The sequence below is a fragment of the Peromyscus leucopus genome, chromosome 5, assembly GCF_004664715.2.
Source record: "Peromyscus leucopus breed LL Stock chromosome 5, UCI_PerLeu_2.1, whole genome shotgun sequence".
NCBI lineage: Eukaryota > Metazoa > Chordata > Mammalia > Rodentia > Cricetidae > Peromyscus > Peromyscus leucopus.
The window spans coordinates 133,483,212-133,495,383 of NC_051067.1; the positions used below are offsets into that span (position 1 = coordinate 133,483,212).

Genomic DNA, 12,172 nt, shown 5'->3' on the forward strand with positions numbered 1-12,172 from the left:
CAGCCTGTCCTTGATGACTTCCATGTGTGGTGAGTGTGCATGCCCAGTTGTTAAAGCAGATGTTCACTTTCCTCACCCTCCAGAAGCAGGCCAGGGTCTTGCCTGTGATTCACAGAAATCATTCTCTGGCGGTGGTGGGAAGCCTGGTGCCCCTCCCCCACCCTCATCGAAATCAGATGCACTTCTGTAGCTGCTTCCTTTCCTCACATATCACTGGAGCAGCTTTGAAAATGAAAACCATGAACTTGGCTGTTCTCTGCTATCAGAGATCATTTCCATGGGGAATGACTCCAGCTCTCTGACATTTGTCCATTGGTGAGGTTTTATGGACTTTGGTTAAAAAAAAAAAAAAGTCAGGCACTGTCTTAATTACTATTCTACTGCTGTGAAGAAACACCATGACCAAGGCAACTTATAAAAGGAGGCATTTACAGTTTCAGAGGTTTAGTCCATGATCACCATGGTGGCAAGAAAGGCGGCAGGCATGGTGCTAGAGCAGCAGCTGAGAGCTCACATCTGATCTGCTAGTTGTAGGCAGAGAGAGGAGACAGGGACAGAGACACAGACAGGCAAAGAGACAGAGACAGATAGACAGACCCCCACACACACAGAAAGAGAGAGAGAGAGAGAGAGAGAGAGAGAGAGAGAGAGAGAGAGAGCTTGGTGTGGACTTTTGAAACCTCAAAGCCCATCCCCAGTGACACAACTCCTCCAACAAGGCCACACCCCCTAATCCTTCCCAAACCTTAGTCCACAAACTGGAAACTAAACATTCAACTATATGAGCCTATGGGGGCCATTCTCGTTCAAATCATCACAAGTACTCAGGGGTTGGGTTGTCCAAGGACACCCTTCTCAGATTAAACAATAAGTAAATGGTGCTTCTTAAAGACGAAAATTCTAGTTTTCTGGATGTCTTCACATTTAACATCTGCATATAGTACCCTAGTCACATATAGAATTATTTGATTGGCACTTTTGAGTTAAACCGGAAGCCCAAAGGGCTCCTTAGAGCTCCCAAGCTGCATTTAGATGAGCCCTCACCATTTGGGACAAGATATTATGTGGAATTTATGGCAAGTTCCAGAGAAAGAGAAAATCCTCTATCTTTCTGGAAAAACTCCTAGTGTGTTACTAGACCCTGTTACTTATCTGAAGTGTCTTTGTGTATGTGTAGGTGGGGGCATACACACATGTGCCCATGAGTGTACACACCAGTGAGTACACAAGCACAGGGACCAGAGAGAGGAGAATACTGGGTGTCCTCTTCTGTCATGATCCACCTTACTCCCTTCAGAAAACATCTTTCACTGTATCTGAAGATAGGCTGGCAACCACTGAGCCCCAAGAATCCCTTTGTGTCCATCCTCCACAGCACTGGGGCTGTGTACACACATGACCATGACTGCCTTTTAATGCGTGTTCTGGGGCTTTGAACACATGTCCTCATGCTTGTGGTTGGAAGGTTTCTCCAGTCCTGCCTGCCCCCTGGTGGTTCTGACGAATCTCTTCCACCCACATCTCGCAGCAGCTTGGCCCCAGAGAGGTTTATATTATTTACAAACTGTATGGTAGATGGCAGGCCTGTTGCTAGCTAGCTCCTATAACTTAACCAATTTCTATTCATCTCTAAGTTGCCATGTAACCATGGCTTACCCGTATTTTTACATCTTGCTTCTCCTGCTGGCAGCTCACAGCGTCTCCTTCTCCTTTTTCCTCCCCCATTTCTCTTGGATTTTCCTGCCTGGCTCTATCCTGCCATGCCATAGGCCAATGCAGCTTTATTTATCAACCAACCAGAGCAACACATATTCACAGCATACAGAAAGACATCCCACAGCACATGCATGCACAGTGATCACTCTAAGCCATCTCCCTAGCTTCTGAAATTCTTTTTGCAGATACGTGCTTTCAGCCTGCAGCTTGGATTTCCTTCTTTTGATAATGGGTATTCTTTTTACAAAGGGATAAACACAATATATGAGAAAGGAATCGCCTTTGAAATGGATTGAATAGAAATAATAGGATACTCACATGCAAAAAAAATGAATTCCAACATAGATCTTACATCTTTTCCAAAAATTAACTCAAAGAGCATCACAGACATAAACGAAAATAACAAAACTAGAAAACTCTTACAGTATAACAAGAGAAAACTCTAGGTATCCTTGAATTTGATAATAATGCTTTTAGATTTAATAGACATAGCCATTAACCATGTACAATTGCAAAATCATATATGTGTGTGTGTGTGTGTGTGTGTGTATCATCACATAAACATACAAATAATGTATGTTTCTTATTGAATGTAAGAAGGGAGAGTAGCAGTGCAATAAGCTCTTGGAGCTCAGAGACGATGAGTCATAGGTCAAGGTAGACATCCCAGTTGTGAAGCTGGAGAGCAGGGTGGGCTGTGTCTGTTGGTGCAGAAGAAAAGAGGGAGGAAGGATGAAAGAACTTGAGCAAAGTATTGATGGCCCATAATCTGTGGAGGACCCACATCTAATCAATGGGGCAAATGGACAGTTATCACCACAGAGTAGCTAGAATCTGCTTATGGCCCTTAAGTGTGTTTTGGGGTATGTCGACTCCATGTCACTAGGAAGAATGTTCTGAGCTGAGAGTTCCAAGCATGATGGTTCTCAGAATCATTATCAATGTCTCCCATGACCATCTTTAGAGCTAGATTTCTCAACCACGGTATTATTAACATCTGGGGACAGATCATCCTTTGGGAGAATGGAATTATCTTGTGCATTAGGATGTCTGATTGTATTCTCTGCCTAATAAATGCCTGGAACACCCAGTTTCCTCATGGATAATGACAACCAAAAGTATCTCCAGATATCTCCAAAAAGCCCTCAGGGAAGGAAATGGAATTTTCTCTGAGAACCAGGGATTCGGAGCTGTAGTTAACAGTCACACAGAAGGCCTGTTTCTCAGGAATGTGCTTTCTGGGCACAGACTGCCTATCCTAGACTGCCTATCCTATCGTTGTGGAGTCTGGAAACCTCTGCTTCAGTTCTTGCCTCCAAGTCCCTGCCTTGAGTTCCTGTCTTGGCTTGCCTGCACAGTGGACTGTAGCCTGAAGCCAAATAAACCCATGTTTTCCATGTTGCATCTGGTCAGTGTCTTATCGTAACCAACTGAGAATCAACTAGAACAAAAATATTTACCTGTTAATGAACAGAGAGAGACATCCTTACAAATGGAAAATTCTAATATAATATGAAATCTCTTCTCCCTCAAGGTTTTATCCTCAAACAGGTCACTAACATTTTCCTTTGATACAGAATTTTGTTCTGGTTGGGAATGAAGACCTGAGGTCAGAGAGGGGTAAATGAGGTGTAGAGGTTGAAAAAAGGTGTCTCAGGAGTTATCTATAGTCTTGACATAACCTCTAAGCTTTTCTTAATAACTTGCTATTCTTCTTTCACATCTTTTTCACCTAGACACAGTATTTAAAACTCAATGTTCATGAAATTCAGTTTCATCTCTTTTTTTTCTTATAGGTTTTAAAATTCCAGGTAAGGTGGGATACCAATGGCTGGAGAGATGGCTCAGTAGTTAAGTGCATTTGTTTGCTGCCCTCCCAGAACATCTAACTTTGGTTCTCAGCACTCATATTGGGTGACTCACAACTACCTATGACTCCAGCTCAGATTCCTTCTTCTGGCCTCCATGGCCACCTGCACACACATGGCATGTATACATACACACATACATAAAAATAAAAACAAATTTTTAAATAAAGTAGGCTGCCCATTCATAATCTTTGATTCTATTGCATAGGATTTCTAATTTAGTGTTCAAAAATGTATGGATATCAAATGTTCACTACAGAGGTGATGCACAGCTAAGATATCTTTAGTTAGGTCAGAATTTGGATTTCTCTCTCTCTCTCTCTCTCTCTCTCTCTCTCTCTCTCTCTCTCTCTCTCTCTCTCTCCCCTCTCTCTATCTCTCACCTTCTCTGGTTAGTTTTCCTAGAAGTCTGTTAATTTTGTTAATATTTTATTTTATTTTATTTATTTATTTTTTATTTATTTATTTATTTATTTATTTTTGGTTTTTCGAGACAGGGTTTCTCTGCGTAGCTTTGCGCCTTTCCTGGAGCTCACTTGGTAGCCCAGGCTGGCCTCGAACTCACGGAGATCCGCCTGGCTCTGCCTCCCGAGTGCTGGGATTAAAGGCGTGCGCCACCACCGCCCGGCTCTAATTTTGTTAATATTTTAAAGAACAAACCCTTCACTTTATTAGTTTTATGTTCCAGTCTTTAGATTTAGAAATCTCTCATTGATTTCTGCCCTCATCATTAGTGTTTAACATTTTCAGCATTTGGGTCTAACTTCTTGATTTTTCTAATGCATTGAGCGGCATCACTGAGCTATTCATTTCCCATCTCTCTGATTTTTTAATGTTGAGAACTTATAGTTATAAACTTTCCTCTCAGGAATCCTGGAGGTTCTGGTAAGTTGTGCTATTGTTTTCATTTGATTTTTGGAATTGTAAATTTTCTTTCCTGATTTCATCAATGACTCATTGTTCATTCAAAGGTCAAATATTTGTGTATTTTCTGAGTCTAGCCTTGGTAGTGATTTCTAGTTTTATTGCAACATGATCTGAAAAATATAGGGAATTTAATTTTTGTATTTGTTAAGGTTTGTTTTGTGGCTGTAATGAGATCAATTTTTGAGACTGTTCCATGAGAAGAATGTGTGTTCCCAATATGTTGGCTGAAATGGTCTATAGATATGCATTGACCTATGTTATAACTTAGTTCTGATGTTTCTTTGATGATTTTTAATTTGAAAGATTTTTGTAGATGTGAGGGTGGAATATTGGAGTCTCCCACTATTATTGTGGCTTTTTAGTGTTTGTTTTGTAAAATTTGGGTCCTAGGATTCACGGAGTAAATATTTACAATGGTTTTTATCATCTTAAAAAATTGCTCTCTTTATCAACATACACTGGCCCTCTTTATTCCTTCTAAATAATTTTACTTTGATGTCTAATTTATCAGATAGGGATTCCTGTGTCATCTTGTTTATGATTTCCATTTCTTTGATAGGTTGATTTCAAACCTTTGATTCTTGTTTTTCTTCAGGGGCAGGGAGTATTTCCTAGGTACGTGAATTTGTTGGAGATATCAGGTGTGTGTGTGTGTGTGTGTGTGTGTGTGTGTGTGTGTGTGTGTGTATGTGTGTGTGTGTGTGTGTGTGTGTGTGTGTGTGTGTGTTTTGTACATCAATGTACCACAGCACTATATGGAGGTCAGAGGACAACTTGTGGGTTCTCTTCTTCCACCATTTGAGCTCCTGGCATTGGACTTAGGTTCTCAGCCTTATCAGTACTTCCTTTACCCACTAAGTCATCTTGCCAGTCCTGGATCTTAGTTTTAATCCACTTGGTTAGTCTGAGTCTTTTAATTGTTAAGTTAAAGTCATTTGCATTCACGATTATAACTAAGAGGCCTTTGTCATTATCGATTATTGTGTGCTGGTTGTTGTTTGGGTTCCTGGCTGATTAATAGTTCTGCTGTTGAATATCAGTTGAAGATGTGTGACATTTTTTATGCTGTGGAACATTTGTTTTAGTGATGCAAAGATGTGTTGCATTCTTTTATGTTGCATTTGTTTAATTCTGCGATACTTTGCCTGTCTAAAACATCTGATTAGTCTAATAAAGAGCTTAACAGCCAATAGCAAGGCAGGAGAAGGGATAGGTGGGGTTGGCAGGCAGAGGGAATAAATAGGAGGAGAAATCTGGGAAGAGATCAAGGAGAAAGGAAAAGGAGAAGGAGGAGGACTCCAGGGACCAGCCACCCAGCTACACCGCAAGCCACAGAGTAAGAAGTAAAGAAAGGGCTACAGAATAGAAAGATAAAAGCCCAGAGGCAAAAGGTAATGGGATAATTTAAATTAAGAAAAGCTAGCTAGAAATAATCCAAGCTAAGGCCGGGCATTCATAAGAAAGAATAAGCTTCTTTGTGATTACTGGGGAGCTGGGTGGCGGGCCCCTCAAAGAGTAAAGAGCCAAAAAGAGTAAGAAAACAACAATTACATAATTCCCTTCTTTTCCTGGTAATGTTGGATGTTTACTGTGTTGGACACGATTGGTTTCTTTCTGGTTCTCCTCTGTTCACACAGATAAAACTGTCTTTTTCCTGTGTGTATAGCATTCCTTTCAGAGTTTCCTGCAGTGCTGGCTTAGTGAGCATGAATTGCCTTATCCCGTGTTTGTCTTGAAATAGTTTTATTTATCTCTCAACTTTAATAGAAACTTTGCTGTGCATAGCAATTTTGGTTGATAGCTATTTGCTTTCAGGGCTTGAAATATGTCATTCCAGGGCTCAGGAGACGATGCCTCAGCAAGAAAAGTTCTTACCATGCAAGTGTGAGACTATGGTTCAGATCCCTAGCACCCATGTGGTGGCCCACGTGTAATCCCAGCACTTGGGAAGTGAAAACACAGGATCCCTAAAGCAAGCTGGCTAGACTAGATGAATCAATAAGCTATGGGTTCATGTGAGATCCTGCCATAATATAGGAGATGGAGAACAGTCAAGGAAGATATCTGACATTAACCTCTGGCTTCTATACACATGCACATATAGTGGGTAGCCATTCCAGCTTTGATCTGGAAGTTCCAACCCTCATTGAGGCTTCGGTAACTGTCACGCCTACAAGGCGGGGCCGAGAGAGGGACCTGAAGACCCAAGATCCAGATGTGCTGGCTCTCTTGGTTCCTGAACCCTGGATGCTGGAGGTAGACCGAACAGAGTTCTCCAGAGAACACCACTGGACTGCGCTACGCCTTTCCCAGACTCTGTAAACTATCCATTCTCTTGTAAGTTACCCCACAAAATAAACCTCCCTTTTAACTACGTGGAGTGGCCTTAATAATTTCACCAATATTCATGTGAGATCCTGCCATAATATAGGAGATGAAGAACAGTCAAGGAAGATATCTGACATTAACCTCTGGCTTCTATATACATGCACACACATGCATATGATGAAAAACAATCATTCCATGCTTTCCTGGCTTTTAGAGCTATTGATGGCAGATCTGATGTTACTCTGATGTTTCAGCCCTGTGTAGTAGTTGGTGTTTTCCCCTAACGGCTTCTTGTTTTGTTTCTTTGCTTTGTGTTTTTTGATATCTTTACTAGGAGAGATTCCTCTCTGGCCATGTCTATTTGATTCTAAATGTTTCCTATGTTTGTGCGTCAATTTCTTTCTCTAGGCTTGGAACATTCTCAGTTTTAATTTCATTGGGTAGACTATCTAAGCCATCTGACTTTATCTCAGTTCCTTCTGTCTTATGGATTTTTAGGTTTGGTTTCTTAAATGCAGTCAAGACTCCTTGTGAGTTTTGGTCATGATCATTAACTTTTTATTTATGTCTTTATGTATTGTTATCCTGACCTTGTCCTCCATTCCTGAAATTAATTCTACTTTCTCTTGCCTGTTGATCATACTTTCTGCTGTGTGATTTTTATTTGATTGGTTGGTTCTTTCATTTCAGAAGTTTCTGCGTGGTTCTTTTTCAGTGTCTCAATTTCCTTGCTGAATTTTTCCTTCATGTTTTAAAAGTTTTCCTCCAAGTTACTGATTTTTTTTTCATGCATTTTGGTAACTGTCTTAGAGTTTCTATTGCTGTGACAAAACACCATGACCAAAAGGCAAGGTGGGGAGATGGGGGTTTATTCAGCATTGTCAGGACAGGAACTCAAGCAGGGCAGGAACTTGGGGGCAGGAACTAATGCAGAAGGTATGGCGGTGTGCTGCTTACTGGCTTACTTCCCATGGCTTTCTTAGCCTGCTTTCTTATAGAACCCAGGACCTCCAGCCTGGGTGAGGGCAGGAGACATTTTATCGACTGACTGAGGCTCCTTCCTCTGATGACTCTAGCTTGCGTCAAGTGGACACACAAAACCAGCTAGTACAGTAAACTTTCTCATCTTGGTCCAGAACTAAATTCCTTGTCTGTTTATTTGAGCTCTCTATTTGTTTTTTGAGCCTTTTCAAAAGTGGTGCTCGGAAATATTTTCCTGGTGTGTCGGCTACCTCACCCTCCTTGACTCCTGGAGTTCAGAAGCTGCCAGCTTGTGCGTGACATAGTGGGATGCTGCCTCACGCTTTATGCCTCTGGTAGAGTGCATGCATCCACTGACTTGTAGCCCCCCACCATTGGTTTCTCTTGCTTGCTTTATTTATGTGAGTCTGCATGTTAGGTTGTCTTCACTTGGACGTGAGTCCCAGGGAAACGCCGGCTGCAGTGAGAACTGATGGTTTGCCAACACCAGTCTCCGTGTAGGCTATGAAGGCGCGTGTGTGCTTTGCCTCCCATGAGGGACTTTTAAAGTTAAAGTCATTACTTGACAGTGTCATATGTGTATAAAATGCATTCTGACTACTCTCACCTCTCTCTACAGCACATCTTTCCCCTCCCCCACCTCCTTCAACATCCCCTTCTCTCTACAAATCCCTTCATCCTTATTTTTTTGTTTTGTAACCCACTGAGTGTAACTAGCCCCATCCACACGACCATGGGTTTGAAACTCTCCATTGGAGCCCAGTGGGCTCACCCAGTAGGCTCACTCAGTGGGCTCGTATGTGCACAATTGAAGACAATAACGCTCCGAGCATCCATAGACAATTGCTTTTCAAGTAGAGCCCCATGAGCCCCTCCCTCATCCATGACTGACTGTTGGCAGGTCCTGTCTTGTACAGGTCTAATGCAGACAACATGACCCCTGCGAGTTTATGATTATAATGGCTACACCATGCCCAGAAGGTCACAGCTAAAGCCCTCCTTCCTATCAACTACCTCTTACATTCTTTCTGCCCCCTCTTCTTCGATGTTCCATGAGCCTTATAACACATGGAGGCAGAGTACTGGATGAAGAAAATGTAGTTTATAGTTTGTTTTGTATGTATGTGTGATTCATACCAGTATTTAAATATTGACAGGAAAGGGGGATTGGGAGGGGGACAAGAGTGGGTAAAGTAAGATGAAAGGGAGAATCTATGGGTTTGAGGTATGAAAAGCAGTAGAGAAGATATTCTATATTAAGGTTAGAGGAAAGGAAGAGACACAAAAGCTTCCAATGAGAGACAAGATACAATATATCAACTGAACACAGAAGTGTGCATTCTAAAAATTCTGTAAAGCTATATTGGTGAAATTATTAAGACCACTCCACATAGTTAAAAGGGAGGTTTATTTTGTGGGGTGACTTATAAATGAAGGGATAGGTTACATCCCTTCTGGACAAGGTGTAGTGCAGTCCGGCAGTGTTCTCTGGAGAACTCTGCTCGGTCTCCTTCCAGCGTCCAGGGTCCAGGAACCAAGAGAGCCGGCGCATCCGGATCTCAGGTCTTCAGGGTCCTCTCTTGGCTCTGCCTTGTAGGTGTGACAGTTACCGAAGCCTCAATGGGGGTTGGAACTTCCAGATCAAGGCTGGAATGTCTACTTACTACAAAGCTATATTTATAAAAAAGAAAAAGTTAAAGTTTAAAACAATACAGCCACCAATGAGTAATGAAATGCAGTAGAAGGTGTGAAGTTCTCTTTCTGTGTTTCTTCCTGGTTAGGGAAGGCCTATTCCTAGTATTTCCCTTAGTTCTCTCTGCCAAGTTCCCTCACTTCCTCACTTCCTCTGGTCCCTGTAGGTCCTGTCTGTCATAGCAGGAGTGGGAGCAGAACCACTGAGATCACTCAGCGTCAGACTCCCTTGCCAGGCTTTGAAGCTTTTCTCCAGTGTCTGGGCAGCTCATGTTTGTTGCTCCTGTCTGGATGCTACACAGTGTTCCCCATTCTGCCATGCTCTTCCCAGGGTCCTGGCTGGTCCTTTACTCCAGGGAGCAGTAAGGGAGAGAGAGAGAGAGAGAGAGAGAGAGAGAGAGAGAGAGAGAGAGAGAGAGAGAGAGAGAATGATGCATATTGCAGATATCTCAATTTTAGAGCCCCATCCCTTCTTCTCTGGGACTCTGGGTTGTTGTGGGTAGATCCAAGCATGCTACATCCAGCCTCCATGGAGATCTTCCCATGGTCCCATCACTTGCTGTATCCTCAGTAAGCCAGGCTTTCCCCAAAGTACCTTAGAAAGGGACCTCTGCTTCCTGTCTGCTGACAAGGGAACAGGACTGAGGGCCAGGCTGGGAAGTGGCACACACCACTTTTGTTCCTGTCCCTGTGACCTCCCTAATCACATGACTCCATTTAGATACAGGAGCACTATTGGCAGTCTGCCTCCACTGTGCCTGCCAGTTTCTGAGTCCATCCACCTCCCACATCTTAGTTACTCTCATGTGGTTTCAGGGTAGATATTTGGCTTCTCCACGTTCTGAGCATAGCAAAACTCAGGAATATCTATCTCATGTTGCTTTGAACAGATTTCTAATGAATAATTTAGCATCCTACATATCTTCGTATGTACCAAATAATACCATTTCATCTAAACTCTAAACTCTTTACAACAAAATAAATTCAGCTTTCTTTTCCTTGGAATGGTTGGGTTTGCTACTATTCCCATCTTAGAAGATGTTGAAAATAGTCCAGTACAATAAACAAACTCATGAGAATCAACATTTCTGTTCACCAATTTAAGTGGAAGAGCTTCAGGCTCAGCTAGTCTCAGAGCTAAGGGTAGTTGAACAAGAAAACACAAACTATCTGATGATTAAACCTTTTCACTGCTGTTCACATAGATTTGCTGTGATTATTGAGGAGGTGTGAAACAGCTAATTGTTGGTGTCAACAAAATGGATTCCACCGAGCCACCCTACAGCCAGAAGAGATATGAGGAAATTGTTAAGGAAGTCAGCACCTACATTAAGAAAATTGGCTACAACCCTGACACAGAAGCATTTGTGCCAATTTCTGGTTGGAATGGTGGCAACATGCTGGAGCCAAGTGCTAATACGCCTTGGTTCAAGGGATGGAAAGTCACCCGCAAAAATGGCAGTGCCAGTGGGACCACACTGCTGGAAGCTTTGGGTTGCATCCTGCCACCGACTCGTCCAACTGACAAGCCTCTGCGACTGCCCCTCCAGGATGTCTGCAAAATTGGTGGTATTGAAACCGTCCCTGTGGGCCGAGTGGAGACTGGAGTGTTAAAACCTGGAATGGTGGTTACCTTTGCTCCAGTCAATGTGACAACAGAAGTAAAGTCTGTTGAAATGCACCACGAAGCTTTGAGTGAAGCTCTTCCTGGGGACAACGTGGGCTTCAATGTAAAGAACGCATCTGTCAAAGACGTTAGACGTGGCAATGTTGCTGGTGACAGCAAAAATGACCCACCCATGGAAGCTGCTGGCTTCACCGCTCAGGTGATTATCCTGAACCATCCAGGCCAAATCAGTGCTGGCTACGCTCCTGTGCTGGATTGTACACTGCTCACATAGCATGCAAGTTTGCTTAAAGAAAAGATTGATCGTCGTCGTTCTGGTAAGAAACTGGAAGATGGCCCTAAATTCTTGAAATCCGGTGATGCAGCCATCGTTGATATGGTTCCTGGCAAGCCCATGTGTGTTGAGAGCTTCTCTGATTATCCTCCATTGGGTCATTTTGCTATTCTTGACATGAGGCAGACAGTTGCTGTGGGTGTCATCAAAGCTGTGGACAAGAAGGCTGCTGGAGCTGGCAAAGTCACCAAGTCTGCCCAGAAAGCTCAGAAGGCTAAATGAATATTCTCTCTAACACCTGCCACCCCAGTCTTAATCAGTGGTGGAAGAACGGTCTCAGAACTGTTTGTCTCAATTGGCCATTTAAGTTTAATAGTAAAAGACTGGTTAATGATAACAATGCATCATCGTAAAACCTTCAGAAGGAAAGGAGAATGTTTTGTGGACCATTTTGTGTGTGTGTGTGTGTGTGTGTGTGTGTGTGTGTGGCAGTTTTAAGTTATTAGTTTGCAAAATCAGTACTTTTTAATGGAAACAACTTGACCAAAAATCTGTCACAGAATTTTGAGACCCATTAAAACAAGTTTAATGAGAGAAAAAAAAAAGAAAGAAAGAAAACACAAACCAAGACATTTCATTCATTAAAATTTGACCTCAGTACCCTTCACCTTAGGACATGTGCCTTGCCCTTTGGGTGTGCACCATTGAGCCTGAAGTAGATAATCAGGAGGGCTCTGAGTGGCTCCAATGCTTAGCATC

General features: G+C 42.5%; 1 protein-coding gene across 1 annotated transcript; it reads left to right on the plus strand.

Moving 5' to 3' along the window:
• Positions 1-1,647: 1,647 nt before the first annotated feature.
• Positions 1,648-11,819, plus strand: LOC114695699 (elongation factor 1-alpha 1-like). Its single transcript, XM_037206483.1, is given in 5 exon segments — positions 1,648-1,658; positions 7,854-7,858; positions 10,740-11,396; positions 11,399-11,423; positions 11,425-11,819. Coding segments are annotated over 5 exon segments (969 nt in total). The 3' UTR covers positions 11,696-11,819.
• The last annotated feature ends 353 nt before the right edge of the window (positions 11,820-12,172 follow it).